Here is a 16,248-nt window from a genome sequence, read left to right as displayed (position 1 = left end):
TAACCATGTACAGGACAGGTTCGAAGAACAGACTGAAAAAATATTTTAGGCATCCAATAATTGAATATTTGCTTGTCGTGTTTTGTGTAGAATATTTTTGACAACACAATACGCTTGTGCTCAAGCTCGCTCGTGATCAGTCTGTCTCTTTCACACTTCAAGGAAAAAATCCCCCTTTTGCTTTCTTCCGTACTGTTTTCATATACCGCTCCCCTAACCAACTTAGTGACGAAACGGCCTCACCTAGTACCATAGACCCGTCTTGGGATATACTTCTAGGCGCCTTGGCCATTAGGATGCCAGAGTTGACAAATGTTATAAAATTTCGGATTTTTTAAATTTCTGTTCTTATGAATCCTAACATTTGGTTGGTGCGAATTTAATGATTTTGCTTATTTTCAATTAGACAATCTCAAAAATATGTTTTGAAAGAATAAAATGAGTCTTTTAAATACCCATATCTATAATATAATAATGATATCCATAACAACTCGTCCAAGATTATCTGGAGAGTCTTTTCTCGTTGATTCGTGCAAAACAACGGCGCTCAACTCCATTGCAATTCAGGAACAAGGAATGCTTCGTATGCAACCGATACACAAGAACAGTTTGTTGGATTGATGGATTTGCTATCAAAGCGGTGAGAAAAATGTTTAGCCCAGAAATTGATGGACAGTGAAGCAGCACCGACATCATATCGAATTTCAGCTTCATCTAATTTTAGTGAGAATATGAATGACATGAATATTGAATTCGACTATGAAGCGAAAACCGATGCCGATGAAGCGAAAACTTTCGTTGTTTTATATAGCTGGCTACATCATCAAAAAGCGGGAAAGAACATGTCAACAGTTTAACAAGAGAATGGTAGTCAGCAAAACATAACCTGGATTGTATCAACCAACCCTATTTTTATATGTTTTAAGCTAGAGCTAACAACTCTCCCATTTGCATAGTGAATGATGAGATTTTCAATTTCTTCTTAGCAATGGAAATTTTATTCCGAAATATTAAATTGCATTGGAGACCTAACGAAGCTAAATTGACAAATGAGTGTTTTGCCGTTCACTTTATGGTAATTATTTGTGGAACAAACAGGAAATGTATCGACAAATGGTTAAGTAAGTGTCAAGACTACATGTACAGTAGAATCCCGATTATCCGCGGTTCGCATTATCCGCGAAAGCGAGTTGCATAGTAAATACATAAGGTTTCTCGGAATTTGTCAGTGAGTGACAGGCTCATGCTCTTTTTTTTTTGGTCATGGCTTTCACTTTATCTGACAACTGGTGCACAGCATGATAGATAGTTCAATGACTTCTGTATTAATAAATCATAGTTTTCATGCCAAAATATCTTTTTTTCGTGTTTGTACCTCATTTTTAGTTCTTTATTGCGTTATCCGCGATTTTCCTTATGCGCGGTGACTTTGCCAGACTATTACGCGGATAATCGGGGTTCTACTGTATTAGGTAATCAAACAACATGAAGTAGGAATCTTCATTCAAATATTTATAATTTTACACTGGTCCTTCTGATCTGATAAAGAATAATTAACCTCCCAAATACTAATATCGCCCCAAAAGTCGACATTTGTCATCGCAAATATAAACAAATCAGACTATATAACGCACACCAACAAACCTCCCAGTTTGTGAACCCGAAAACGTTTTTTTATTACAGAGTCAGTTTGGAATGGGTTAGTTTCAAAAATGAACACGCTTTGAATTCACTATTTCTAAATTCAATACAAATCCAATTCGATACAAATATTGGCAACACTGAAAAACCGACTTTGTTTATAAAAATTTATCGAAATCAGCCAATGAACTGACAGAAATTTGGTCCGTAAAAGACCTTCTATTGTCTGATCTTATCTTAGGTAGGGTAAGTGTACCAATTATGGAGGACATATGTCACCAACTTGCAGAAATTGGCGAATAAATACTCTATTTTAGTTCAAAAGTATACAAAAGCATACTTTTTCTAGCAGTTTGAACTCTGTTCTTGAAGATTCTCACTGATATTCTGATGATTCATTGACTAAATTGTATAAAAAACATGTTTGAAAATGCCACTTCCATGTACCCATTATGGTAATAGTGTTCCTGGAGTTTTGTAATAAGTGTACCTATTATGGTAATAGTTGGTGTCACATGGAAAAAGTTTTAATAGGATTCAAATAATTCTTCAATAATAATTTTTGAATAAAACTATGCCTTTAAATATTATTCCTAGTATGCAATACTATGTCGTAGATTCTACACTCGACAAAAATTATGGGAACGGAGGACGAAGTCGAAGTTTTTAAGTGCTTTTAGAAACGCTGTAATTTTGTGAAAAACCAACGCATGAAGATAGTACATCATTTTAAAACTTCAAGTTTTGTGTGTAGTTGTAGTGGATAACAATACTGGAAAGAAAAAAAATTGTTTTTTTTCTGTTTTTTTTAAGATTTTGTAGATTAACACAGTGTTTTATTAACCAAGTCAATAGCAAATCCAATTAATCTTATCAATTAGCATTCATTTGATTCCAAGAACGCTCCTGTAGGTGATTTTACTACAGGAAAACGTTTTGATAGAATGAAAAATTTTCATTTCCGATTTCCAATTATTCCCAAATCAGAAGGCTGTTTTGAAAATTCCAATAAATTCTGTACAAGATTCATTATTTATTATTCATTATTCGGCAATTTTTGCCTAATTTTTGCTTTTGCTATGATCGATTCACTTAATTGACTTTCTCTCACGATAACCATGGCCTTCCAGACAGATTTTGTGCAATATAATTTCAATATGCAAAGAACATCAACCAATTATTTGTATTCAAAGTTTAAAAAAAACTTCCGGGATGATAATCTGAGAGAGAATACACTTAATTATCTACATATCAAAAAAGAATGAACAAGCATTACAAGTTCCGGTTATGATTTATCTTCTGTTAATGAGAAATTATTGTTTTTTTTTCTAATATTCGGCCGGATACCAAATGTTGACCGGATAAGCAGGATACCGAATATCCGTTTAATCTCGAGACTATTTTATGTGCTTCCCGGTTGAGAAAAAACTGCTACCTGACAGGAGAATCACAATGTCGTGAGGGTTGGGATGCAGTTTTCGTTTTTCTTCAGGAACTGTACAAAGGATATTAACACATTCACCTAAGATTCGATTTTCAACAGAGTGGATCAAACAAATATGCTTCGATCGGACACGCATAGTGCTATTTCACAACACTACTGAGCGTTCAAAAGCGCCGTCTGCACAGCGTGAAAACGTGAGGTACAACCATAATAGAATAACAACCACAACATAACAACGTACAACCATAATAGTAACACATAAGCTCTGCTTTTCAGCTTTGCAGCGATTTCGTACAACCATAATCGGAACAAGGCAGCTTTAGATATTGCGATAATTGACACGTAGATGTAAAATCGTACCAATTATGGTAATACAAAAATACATGTTGATTTCGATAAAATCGTATAAATTAGTCGAATCACACCATCAAGAAGGTTGTAATGTATGCGTCTACACTGTGTTTGCATCAAAACAGCCACTTCACAGCATAAAAATCTCATTCGTCCTGATTCTACGCGGCGTTTGAGGTGAGATGACAATTGTCACATCACCATCACGCAACTCTCCTCACTCTATTCCTACAGTCGTATCGGATGCCGTGAAAGGTTCATTTTATGTATGTGAGAGGATGAATAGCAAGTGACAAGGTATTCATTCTGCTGGTTGCCAAATCAGATCAGAGATGCCACATTCGCACATACGAATTTACAAACATTTAACTTTTGTCACAACCTTTTATTCCCGCTGTAGGCTGATTAAAATAGTAACAAAACATTATTGGTTCCAGATGATAAACGAAACAGGTCAGTTTTGCAGACACTAGCACATATTTACAGATATTTCAGATTTTCATCGCATAAATTGGAGAAAAACACATCTGGCATCCCAGATTTTTTTTTATTTCGCTCAGAGAGATCAGACCATTTGTTTAAGATTTAGTTCGCCCCAAGGCGCGTAGAAGTATATCCTAAGGTGGGCCAACTTGCTAAAACCACTCTTCAGCCATATTGGAAGTCTACTGTGTTTTGTTTGTAAACAAAACACAATACGCTTGTGCCCAAGCTCGCTCGTGATCAGTCTGTCTCTTTTACACTTCAAGGAAAAAAATCCCCTTCTGCTTTCTTCCGTACTGTTTTCATATACCGCTCCCCTAACCAACTTAGTGACGAAACGGCCTCACCTAGTACCATAGACCCGTCTTGGTTCGCCCTTGATGGCAGAAACGATTGTTTGCATCCTGCAGAGTTTTACGCTTTTGTTTGTTTTGATCGTAATTGCTGCTACTCCCTGCGTACTCAGTGTTTTTTTGTTGCTCCGGCTCCGGCTCCGATGTGTACCACGGCTTCTGGAATGGATATGTTGTTCGGTGTCGATGGCTCGCTACTAGATAGATTAAACATAACACTCATGTAATAGATATATTGTAGAAAAAATAAATTGATTTCATATAATGGAAGGATTTCCGGAATGTTAATTCACCCGATTGAGAGATAACATACTCACTACCGCGTTCACAAGAAATACAAACTGCTTGCAATTCGTCACACGCATTGTGAAAATTGAATATAAATTGAATATATTGATACAATACCATTACTATTGGGTTATTTACGACCAGAAACGATGCTTACTTTCCATTTTTGATAAGTTTTCATGCGCTGTCGACACCTCAAGACATATTGACGATTGCCACCTAGAAATCCCAATTCATGTGACAAACGTCACGTAAATTTGAGAGCAGGAATACGGTGAGAGTTCATTCAAGTGAGATTTCTCACGGCATACGCCTGGTGGAATCGCGTGATAAACGTGACAATTGTCATCTCACCTCGCACGCCGCGTAGAATCAGGCCGATTATTTCGACCGCATATTCCTTATCAAAATGCTAAGAAGCAAGCACCAATGGGACACACTATTTTCAAACCAAATTTTTCAACAAAAGAACGATGTTTCGCATGGAATCAAGTACCAAAATCGACGAAGAAAAGATTTCTGATTCTTAAAAATCACATTAGCGCCTTTAAAAATGGGATATGTTTTCTGAACTAATGAAAAACTCACTCGTATTACCATAATAGGTATTATGCTTTAGGTACTTTTAGGTATTATGGTATTATGATTTAGGTACTTTTACCCCAAAAGTCTGTAACAAAAGAATCAAAAGTGAAATGTCTGTAAAATTACCGACATATCTGAAAACATGGCATCGCTGCTCATCAGAGGGAAAAGGCGAATGTAAACTCTCAAATTGCATCAAAATAGTATAATAAAAATACGATAGCACCACTGATAACATTGTACGGAAAAGAATAGTGCAAATAGAATGAAATAAATCAGAATTATTACAGGTAACCTGTAGCATGAAATTAGATTAACAAGATGGAAGAGTTTTGTCGTATTTGCTCCCGTGCCGATGATTTCCGAAGTTTCGTGTTGACGACGGTCTCACAAGCCACCGATGTTAAAATTGACGATATGTTAATTTACTGCACACAGTTAGAGGTTTGTTTTGTATCATATTTATTTGTACATATTCTTACTTTTGCCCCATCACACAGATTTCGCCAAACGATGGTCTACCGAAACGCATATGTGCCGATTGTTTGACTGTATTAAACGCGTCGTACGCATTTCGAAAACTATGCTATCGTTCCGATGAGGAGTTTCGGCAACTGATCAAAAACTCTTCACCGGAATCCGAATTCGAGTTTATCCCTGCTGAGCTAGATCAGAAGATTGAATTTGAGGATCATAAATCTGAACCAATTCAAGAATGTCGCTCAGAAATATCCATCAAGGATGAAGTTATTGAATTGGAGGATTTCTGCGATACTACTGTTAATGCTTCAGCGATAGAAGATGTTGTGGTCCCGAATGAAACAACGATTGGGGATACACTGGATGCCCCTTCCGTCCATCTGAATGATACCGATAATCAGCCCATGGAAACTTCCCCAAATCCTGTTTATAAGTATATATGCAAAGAATGTGATTACACTTCGCTTGTGCATTACAACTTCCGAAGGCATCAGAAAATTCAGAAGCACTCTGCTTTCGATGAGGTACTCACTGAAAAGTCTGCCAAAAATAAACAGGAATTAAAAAAAGAAAAATCTGGCGGGAGGCAAAATATATATAAATGTGTCGATTGCAAGTTTCAGACTCACTGCCATCTCAATTTCAAACGTCATCAGAAAGTGTGGAAACATTCCAATGTTACTACTCTCGATTCTGTTATATCTGAAGCCAGCCCTAAAAAGTTTGACTGTCCGCATTGTGGACAGACTCGTGCCTCGTACTACAGTTTGAAGAGCCATATGAAGAAAACATGTGTGCCACTGAAGGAAAGCAAACAGTTTGAAGACGAACCCGAGGCTCAAAGTGATAGTTCGGAAAGGGATGAGCAAGTAGAACAAGCGGCAACTGAAGAAAGCTATAAGAAACGTTCAGTTTCCTTCCCTGAAGCCATTTCAACCAAAAGCGAAGTTCAACCGTTCATGTTCAAATGTGAATTCTGTAACTATTCCTCAGCCAAAAACGGAAACCTAATAAAGCATCATGCAGCGATGTGCAGAGACTCGGTAAGTTTTTAGGATTGGCTTTTTATTAGAAGTTTTATACGGAATAGTTCCAGACGTACCTCGATGAAACTCAAACCCCTGATAAATTCTTTGGTGACAACATCAAGAAGATAATAAGCGATTCGAGTGTGATAGAGGAATTATTGAATAAAACGGGACAGGTTGGTACCATGAAGCATAAAAATACGCATAACAATATTATAGACACGAATTTTGTAGCCTTTATTTCCAAAAAAATACATTTTTGCAAATCATGATACAACCAGTACGTGTATGCCTCCGGTAAAATTAATTAACTTTGTTACGGAATACGAAAACTGTCTGCTGGTAACGATGCGCGGCGTTCGGTGTTGCGGATGCAGCATATTTTTCGAGAACAGCCTCACCCTTGCTGAGCATTGCAAGCAGGCTCATCCACGATGGAACACGTGGCTTCTGAAAGATGGTCTAAGTTGCGATGATTGCAAAATCATTTTTTACCGACACGACAGCCAGGATTATCATAATATGGTCAAGAAATCGGATAGGCTATTCGTTTGTACTCTTTGTGAAAAGGTGATTGTCAGCTACACAGCCTGGTTTAGCCACTACAGTAAACATGCTGTTGAGAACGCCATGCGGTGGAAACAACCGGAAAAAAACAGGTATTCCTGCAAAACGTGTGGTAGTCTCTTATTGACTGAAAGTTCCCTTAAAATGCACCGGTATAACGGGTGTCAGGAAATTCAGAGTAAACCAATTGGCGACAACAAAAAACGATGGCTGTTACCATTCCAGTGCGATTTTTGCAATTATTCGTGCATCAGAAAATTCAGCCTTCAACAGCATCATTTGCTTAGATGTAAGCACAATGTAAGTATTCACCCATTTCATGCCAACCCGATATAGTGGTTCTCAGATTTGAATGAAAAGTGGTAGTTTTGTTCTTCAGTGTGTGGATTTCGATCAAAATCGAATGATACACAATGTATCATGCAAGTAACCTCTCACGAACATATAACCAAATATGAGAGGATCATTCAGATACTTGTATGAATAACAGTAATCACTTGTGTTACACTAAATGATTAAACCAAGAGAGGAACGAAGACTGTTATTTGCTTATTCGAGCTGTATCAAACATCGCAAACCATTTTCGAAGCCTGCATACAAGTTTGAACCGCATATATCGTTCCGCTCTACTATAGCGAAACCCACTGCACAGACAAGTGCAAGACAATAAATGATACAAGAAAAATTACGTCATCATTCGGTCACCATGTACGGAGAGTAGAGATGGGCAAAACAGTTCATTTTGATGAACGGTTCACTCATTAACCGTTCATCTAAGTGAATCAGTTCTTTCGCTCTTTCGTTCGGCGGTATTAAAAACAACATAGAATGTTAGCCGGCACCCAACATCAATAGACAGCTATCAATTGATATCGTTGGATTGGATTATATTTTTGGAATTTAGTGGGGGAAGATAAGCTGCTTCTTCTTTAAAAGTCGCAAACTGTATGTGAAAATATTTTTATCGGTCGACAAAAGTTTATGTAATAATCTGATGCGCACAAAATATGTGCAATTTTTCATATTCTCTTTTTGGACAACACACAGGTTCCATGTAAGATCATATTTCATAATATTCATTCAGGGGAAAAAATCAGCAGCTTTTTTGACTAATAATCAATCATACAAACAATCACGATAACACGTACACGCAATAGGCCAAACAATTAATTGAAAGCAACAAAAAAACTTTGCCCTCACTATAACATTTTATGTTTACCTAATCCATCAATCGCCCCAGCTTCGCCAAGATTTTTTTCTGATAATCAGGAAATATATGAATGTTACGCGGAATTGAAAGAATATATGAAATTGAAAATATATAGTTTTGCTTTTAAAACTACGGAAATCTAATTTAATTTTTAACCCAAAATTGAGTATACATTAACAAAATAAACCCTGCGTTAGATGCGTTTTGCTCATAAATGACAATATCGTTTTATTTTCCTTACAAGCGTTCTCGTTATATTTATCCATTCCGTCCAGCGCAAATCAGTTCAGCTGCACTAGTTCGTTCGCAAACAGTTCGCCCGCCAACACTTCGTTCTCAAACAGTTCGTCCCCAAACAGTTCACTCTCAATCAGTTCTTTCCCGTACAGTTCACTCGTAAACAGTTCGTTCACAAACAGTTCACTCGCAAACCGTTCTTTCGGATTCAGTTCGTTCACAAACCGTTCGCTCGCAATCAGTTCGTGGGGAGAACTACCGTTCTTTGAAAAAGAACGACCGTTCGTTCACTCTTTTCGGCGAACTAGTTCTTTCGTACCGTTCGTGAACGGTTTGCCCATCTCTAACGGAGAGCAACGAATGGGAAAAGAGAGCGGTGTTGTTAGTAAAACATGTAGTTAGAATATACATATTTCAAGGGATAGCGGCGTTAAAAATGGAAAATATGATCTGTCTACCCTTCCCTTGGCCTCTATCGAGCTAAATAATCATATAGGGCCCTATTCCAGAAAACGAGACGAGCAATTCGTCTCGTCTCGTCTCGGCTTCAGTCACTGTCGAGACGAGCAAAATATCCCATTCCAGTACACGAGTTTAATTGAAATGTTTTATTTGCTAGACTGGAGAGACTTCAGTCAGTTTTTCTCGGTATGATCAGTGATGTCAGATGAGAAGACATGTTTTTGTTTTGAGAAAAACAACAAACAGTTTTAAAATTGATCAATCGATACTCTTTTCTCAGCGCCAAAATATTTAAAAAAAAAACATAACAAAAATGAATAAGTTCCATATATCTTTTAGTTTCATTGATATTTTTCCTCGAGCATATGTTTTCATCACTCAGACGTTTTGTTATGTTATTATTATATTTGATGATTGCAGTTGAAAACATACATTGCTTATACAATACTGGTTTAGCCGTGAAACAATTTTTGAAGATAAAGGCGGAGCAGAAGAATACCGATGCTTTCAATCAACAAGGTGAACAAACACATCAAACAAACTAGACGATTCGACTGATTCATCGACGAGCGCGGCCAAACGGTCGTCGAGCCGGACGAACTACTCGTCTGTTTTTAGTCGAGCTCGGCTTCTGGAATATAAAAACAAACCAGACGAGCGCTCGTCTGCTCGTCTCGTTTTCTGGAATAGGGACCATAGTTTACACTCTCTGAGACTTAAAAATCAGGATCTGCTACATTAGCTAAATATGAATCATTCGCTTTGCGTAGTCTGTACGACCCCGCTGTTTCATGATGCATGGAGAGGTTCGATATGTATATGTTAGAGGCAAATAAGAAAATAAACTTTCTGCAACGAAAGCGTATATGATGGTTTTGCTTGCTTGTGTATCATGAAGTGCGAACCGATGCAGATTTGTCTCGTTCTATGTTGTGTCGTGATTTATAGCACGTAACAACAAAAGAATGCCGCTGTGGGTAATGATTTCTGTGTGATCATATTTGAACGAACGAAAGCGATTTTTTCATTATATGGATCATTTGGCAAACACTGTTGTTTTTTATCGCAGAAATCCGAAAAACCAACTATTTCCTCTTTTTTTGACGTGGGACTACGTCTAACCGGAATATATGGAGGGTAAAATGAAAACCTAAACACAGAACATGCAGGAAAAAATGAAAGATTTCGAATGCTTATAGCTCGAACATTTCGTACTGGATAGGAGAGATGTTTGCATCACAATATTTCTACGCATCTATCGCAACTAACAAAATGTTTTTCATTAGATAAACAATTGAATAACTGTAAAATATTAGGCGTTATCTAAACGCCCTAACTGCATCGTTTTGATTGGCCCGATTTACGGTTTCCCTAACACAGCCATCAAAACCAAGCAGCCTTGGGGAAATCGGCATTGCAAATACATGAAAGTAGGGGGACTTTTGTTCTCATCGAAAAATGTCACAGACTTTAAAACCAAGCAGCGAAATCGGCATTGCAAACACACGAAAGAGCCTAGAGGCGAGTGAACTGAAAAGTTTAAACCCTCTTAAAGCCAAAAAGAAGAAGAACACACGAAAGTAGGGGGAGCTTTTGTTCCCACCGAAATGTGTTCCCTAATAGAGATTTCTAAACCAAGGTGCCTGGAGAAATCGGTATTTCAAATTCATGCAAGTCGGGGGTATTTTTGTTCCGACTGGAATGTGTTTCCCTAACACAGACTTCAAATCCATGAAGCGTGGGGAAATCGGCATTGCGAATTCATACAAATCGGGGGTATTTTTGTTCCGATTGAAATGTGTTTTCCTAACAGACTTCAAAACCGAGGTTTCTGGGGAAATCGGCTCTGCAAATAAATGCAAACTGCGAGTACTTTTGTCCTCGCTTGCCTTTGTGCAGAGTGGAATATGTCTGTCCTAACATGATCTTCTAAACTTAGGAACCTGGGAAAATCGTGCAGACACTAGAAGCGAATGAACTTCCCAGTTTCAAGCAAATTCGAGATTCGAGAAGTATGCACACTTTTGGGATGTAAACTTCAGAGGGAAATGTAAAATAAAATAATCGTTTGATAATTTTTTTTTTGTCTTTATTGGAAAGATTTTCAGCCTTAGGCTGGTTCATCAAACGTTTGATAATTCTTCCGTACATATATTTTGTTCTAGTCATTATACCAAACGTAAAAGGTCCGTCATTAAATTTACTTGTAACGAAGAACAATCAATCACAATAAATGAATTGACTTTATACGGCATTTGTTCATTTTTTTCACTCACAGAGCAAATATATTGAACTTAATTGAATTTGGAAACTGTTTCATTCAATCAAGAATTTAATCAAAACAAACGAATGATTTCTAAGCTGAGGTAGTTCCACGTCAACCTTGCGGTTATATCATAGATATAACCCACTCATTTTTTTTTCCAAAAATGAATTTATTCAAAAATTTATAACTTTTGAACTACTGGACCGATTTGGGTGTACTATCTTTGACCCGTGTCGTTTGTATCTGTGAAGAGTATGTGTATGTATTGCTCCGATTAAGTAAGTTTGTTGGTCGGATAGGAGAGATAAGGTACAGAGATACAGCAGAGGAAACATCATTAGATGTTAGGTTTAGATGAAGCAGAAGATCAGAACTCCGGCTATCCAAAATAGGATTGGGCGATCTCAGATCGATTCTTAAAAGATCGATCTTTTCCATTTCGATTTCCGATTTTTTTGATCGATCTTTTGTACTCGATAAAAGTGAGAAAATCGATTATTTTTGCTTTCGATCTTAGATTTTTTTTTGTAGATTTGTTTTCGGCTTTTTCTCGCCAAAGGCAACCTAATATTTTTTTAAAAATAATGTCAACATTTGGATAGCTCCCTCTACGATATACTTCTGTACAAATGCTGACGGAGACAGAACTAGCGGCAGCTACTGAGGGGCTGACATCAAATACAGGCAAAAGTCTGTTTTCAGGAAATAGCACCAAAATCAAGAATCGTCTTCGATCAAATGACATATATATGGCACAACTGGCTTTTATGGGATCATTATCAGCTGAGTTTTGGGCGGCCGTTGAATTCCTAAAAAATCTTTTTCAATTAATTTATTTTATTTAACTGCACAACAAAACAAAATGCTTTTGATGTTTGAATAGAAATATGAAATTTGTATTCCCTGCTTAAAGAAAAGACGATAATCCTATTGAATAGGCAGATAAATCGAAAAAAAATCTTTTAATGTTTCAAAGATCTATTCTTAGGTACCGATTTAAACAGTGGATCAATCCTTACGCCGTTTGGAAAATGAATTCGACAAGATAGATCTTTTTATAAAGATCGCCTAATTCTAATCTGAAATATCCCGGACGGGGATATCCGATTGTCTGCCTTGTGTCTCAATACTCTGGAAAGCTCTGAAAGCGCACATCATGGAACCACATCATGGGCAGCAGTTCGTAGTGAAATTCGACCTATTTGGGCGTGGCGACGGCGTAGTTCAGTTCTCTCTACTCACCTCAGTCTAACGGTGTTGCCGAGCGGAAAAATAGGGCACTTCAAGAAATGGCAAACTGTATGTTGAATGACGCGCGACTACCTAAGCGTTATTGGGGTGAGGCAGTCTTAACAGCTGCTCACATCCAGACTCGTCTACCGTCGAACTACGTTTGAGCTGTGGATCTATCGAGGCTGCGAATTTTTGGCTGTCAAGCTTACGTGCACATCCCGGACGTGAAGCGGAAAATGTTCGAGCGGAAAGCGATGAAGTTGAGCATCCTGGGATACTCCGACAACCATAAGGCGTATCGCTTCGTGTACTGTGATACGGATCGGATCACGATGGGTTCCGAGCAGGATGAGGTTGGTTGTGGTTGTTCCTGAAGATCCAACGGAATTGAAGACCCAACAGTGATTGTGATGGGAGATCAAGACGAGTAAGTGACAGAAGAGCCCGACGAAACAGTGTATGGAGATGCGAGTGACAAAAGTGACTTTCATGGTTTTGAGAACTATGAATACGAAGAAGAAGAGTTGAGTACATTCTTGTAAACGGCTACTGTGAAAATTTCTGCCGAATCGGACTCGTAGTTTTGTTTTGACCATGTGTGGAAGCGGCCTTATCCGCGGATTTAAAAAAAATGGAAAAAATTGAAATTACGCCGTCGCCACGTCCAAATAGGTCGAATTGCACTACGAACTGCTGCCCCATCCACCGTATTCTCCAGATTTGGCCCCGTGTGACTTTTTTTTGTTTCCAAACATGAAAAAGTCACTCGCCGGCCAGAAATTTGAGTCGAATGAGGAGGTCATCGCCGCCGTATTTTTCAGATGTATTAAAGAAGTTGGAGCATCGCTGGGTCAAGTGTATCGAGTTGAAAGGAGACTATGTTGAGATATAAATCGCAACTTTTCCACTTACCAGACTGCCCTCGTATATTTGCAAAGCGGATTCCCATAGGTACATTGATTTTGAAGTCAGTGTTGGGGAAACCGTAAATCGGGCCAAAAGAAATATTTCCCGTCAATTGATGCAAACTTCTTTCCGATCTATTAAGAAATATTCGAGTTATGAGCATTCGGAATCTTTTATTTTACACAGAACATGCAGGAAGCATGTTCGGTGTCTAAGTTTTCATTTCATTCCCATATACTCCGGTTAGACGTAGTCCCACGTCCAAACTACCACCGATAATATCATTGTTTTATACAGCCTAATGAGAACTTCTGAATGGGCAACCCACCATGTTCCGGTTATTGTTCAGAGAAAATTGATTCTTTGTTGGCTTTTCTGTTTCAGATACATCATGTGCCTTCCCCAGTTTTCAAAGTTAACTGATGTTCGGAAAATCATTTTTTCCCTTTTTCCAAAAATGCCTTTTAAAGAAAAAATATTTCGATTCACTAGACCGATTCAGATGATCGACATATCAAATTGGAGCCAATAAGCTAGTTTTTTTTTTCAAAAAATTTTACACTTGTAAAAACAATTTGATTTTGTTTTCATAATTTTTATTGCATTTGTTTTTCATGGTTTACATGGTCTTGGAACCAGAGGCGCTGGATTGTTTATATTATTCCTTGAAAGCTTACATAACATATTCAAAAATCAAAGTGTACTATTTTTTCAAAGAAGGCTCATTGGTTTCAATTTGGAGTCGATCATCTGAATCGGTCCAATAGTTCAAAAGTTATGATTTTTGGAAAAAAAAAATTTTCGGACCACCCTAAAATGGGAATAGACAGCCTAATGAAAAAATTAAAAAAACGGTTCTAATATTTTCGGGTAAGGAACAAAACTACAATTTTTCACGAACATTTGAGAACCACTATATCGGTTTGACATGGAATGGTTGTATTGTTATATATTTATTAACAAAACTGTGATATAAAATGATCTACCATTATAGATATATGTGAACGAAAATACGATACCAAATGTGATGCTCGAAGGTAACCCAAAAAGGATTATCACGGAACTAACAGAAATAATGAAACTCAGATTCAAGTCAGGAGAGGTTAGTTTAGATGCGTACAAGTATTCTCTATATTGAATTCAGTGTTATCTCCGTAGCCTCTATTTCCAACCGACTACGAAGAAAAGCTCTACGGACAGAGCGCTACATATCAACCCCCCGCAAAGTTGATCGATTCCGTTGTGGTATATGAAACTTGCCTCGTGCTCACCATGCGTGGGAGACGCTGCTGTGGGTGCAGCAAGTTTTTCAATGACGACACGGCCCTCTCTGAGCACCGGGTAACGGAGCATAAAAAGCACCAAAGCTATGATGCACCGTTGGCGACTTGCGCAAACTGTAATCAATGGCTTATCCAAAAAGATAGCATTGAACACCATAAGCAACTTGAGCTATCCCGTCAATTGTTATTCTGCACTTCTTGCGAAACGATGATTGTAAGTAACAGTGCCTGGTTTACCCACTGCAAGGTGTGGCATAGCCGAAATGTTCCCAACGAATTCTATGAAACAGTGGTAGCAGGAGAACAACTCCGATGCTGTGGATGCCATCAGTTGTGCGCTAACCTAACGACTTTGGAGGAACATCAGGTTAAGGCTCATCGAAAGAGAAAGCGTTCGCACGGTCCATCGCAGCTCGAGTGCGGGAAATGTTTTAAAACATTCACATCATCAGTTCAATTGCAAAGACATCAAGAAATAAACACGGCTAGAATATTCTACCGATGTTTGAGAACCGAATGCCAAATGGAGTTCACAAATGAAAAGGAAGTGATTGTGCATATTGATGCTTGTGAGAAAACGAACATTACAACTCAAAACAATGGTGAATCCAAAACGTCATATTGTTGCTTCGAATATTGTAACAAATCTTTCGATAACAGCGATAAGCTAAACGTTCATATTGACATCGTACACAATTTCCAAAGAAGAGAAAATCGTTCAGAAAACACCGGAGACTATGTTTGTTGGAAATGCTTCAAGGGTTTTCCATCAGATGTCTCGTTACGTCGTCATCAGTTTCCGTGCCGGGAGAAAAGTGAACGTGAAACCATCAACGATGAGAATGTTGACGAGTCTTTCCCCAACCAGACAGGACAAGAAAAATTACCCCAATTAGAACATGCTGGACGTCCTTTCGCAACCAAAAACGATGAATTAGAACCAAAAATGGCGAGAGACAAGCCTATTCGTTGTTTTCCGTGCCGGATTTGTCGCGAACCATTTGAAATTTTAGCAGCGCGACGTATTCATGAGAGGAGGGTTCACAGGGGCGTGAAACCGTTCAAGTGTAATTATTGTGAAGCAAGTTTTGTTTTTCGCTCAACATTAAAGAATCACGAAAAAGAGCACACCACCAACATGTAACCTGCTCGTAACAATGTTGAGCGATTAACGGTATTGAATAACAATGAATGAACGTTCTAGTTTCTTATTTACTTCCGATGACACTAAAATCCTTTGTAGAATTTCAACTTTACGTTGTATTTATATTCGCTATTCCGCTGTGTGTAACCCGAATCCCTTCTGACGTCGGATGACGAATTTCGGGAACATATTGGGGGTAAAAATTGAAAAACGATCGCATCGTGAAAATTTTTAAACGCTCCTTGCTCAGTATTTTCATTCTCATTGTTGTGCAAAAGTAACAAGGC

The 16,248-nt window shown here is 38.0% G+C and overlaps 1 protein-coding gene across 4 annotated transcripts; it reads left to right on the top strand.

Annotated features, from left to right (window-relative positions):
- The first annotated feature begins 5,254 nt into the window (after nucleotides 1–5,254).
- Nucleotides 5,255–16,013, top strand: LOC129778588 (zinc finger protein 91-like). 4 transcript variants are annotated; one of them, XM_055785578.1, is made up of 7 exons: nucleotides 5,255–5,384; nucleotides 5,447–5,589; nucleotides 5,646–6,668; nucleotides 6,722–6,829; nucleotides 6,888–7,520; nucleotides 14,529–14,636; nucleotides 14,693–16,013. In XM_055785578.1, exons 2-7 carry the CDS (start codon nucleotides 5,467–5,469, stop codon nucleotides 15,959–15,961), a joined length of 3,264 nt encoding a protein of 1,087 aa, XP_055641553.1. In that variant the 5' UTR covers nucleotides 5,255–5,384; nucleotides 5,447–5,466; the 3' UTR covers nucleotides 15,962–16,013. The 4 variants fall into 4 exon arrangements, with proteins under 4 accessions (XP_055641553.1, XP_055641552.1, XP_055641554.1 ...); XM_055785577.1 differs by having other exon boundaries at nucleotides 5,271–5,384; nucleotides 5,436–5,589; XM_055785579.1 differs by having other exon boundaries at nucleotides 5,282–5,589; nucleotides 14,679–14,910.
- The last annotated feature ends 235 nt before the right edge of the window (nucleotides 16,014–16,248 follow it).

The sequence above is a fragment of the Toxorhynchites rutilus genome, chromosome 3, assembly GCF_029784135.1.
Source record: "Toxorhynchites rutilus septentrionalis strain SRP chromosome 3, ASM2978413v1, whole genome shotgun sequence".
NCBI classification, from domain to species: domain Eukaryota; kingdom Metazoa; phylum Arthropoda; class Insecta; order Diptera; family Culicidae; genus Toxorhynchites; species Toxorhynchites rutilus.
Note: the sequence above shows the minus strand (reverse complement) of the source record. Positions and strands in the feature narration are given on the sequence as shown.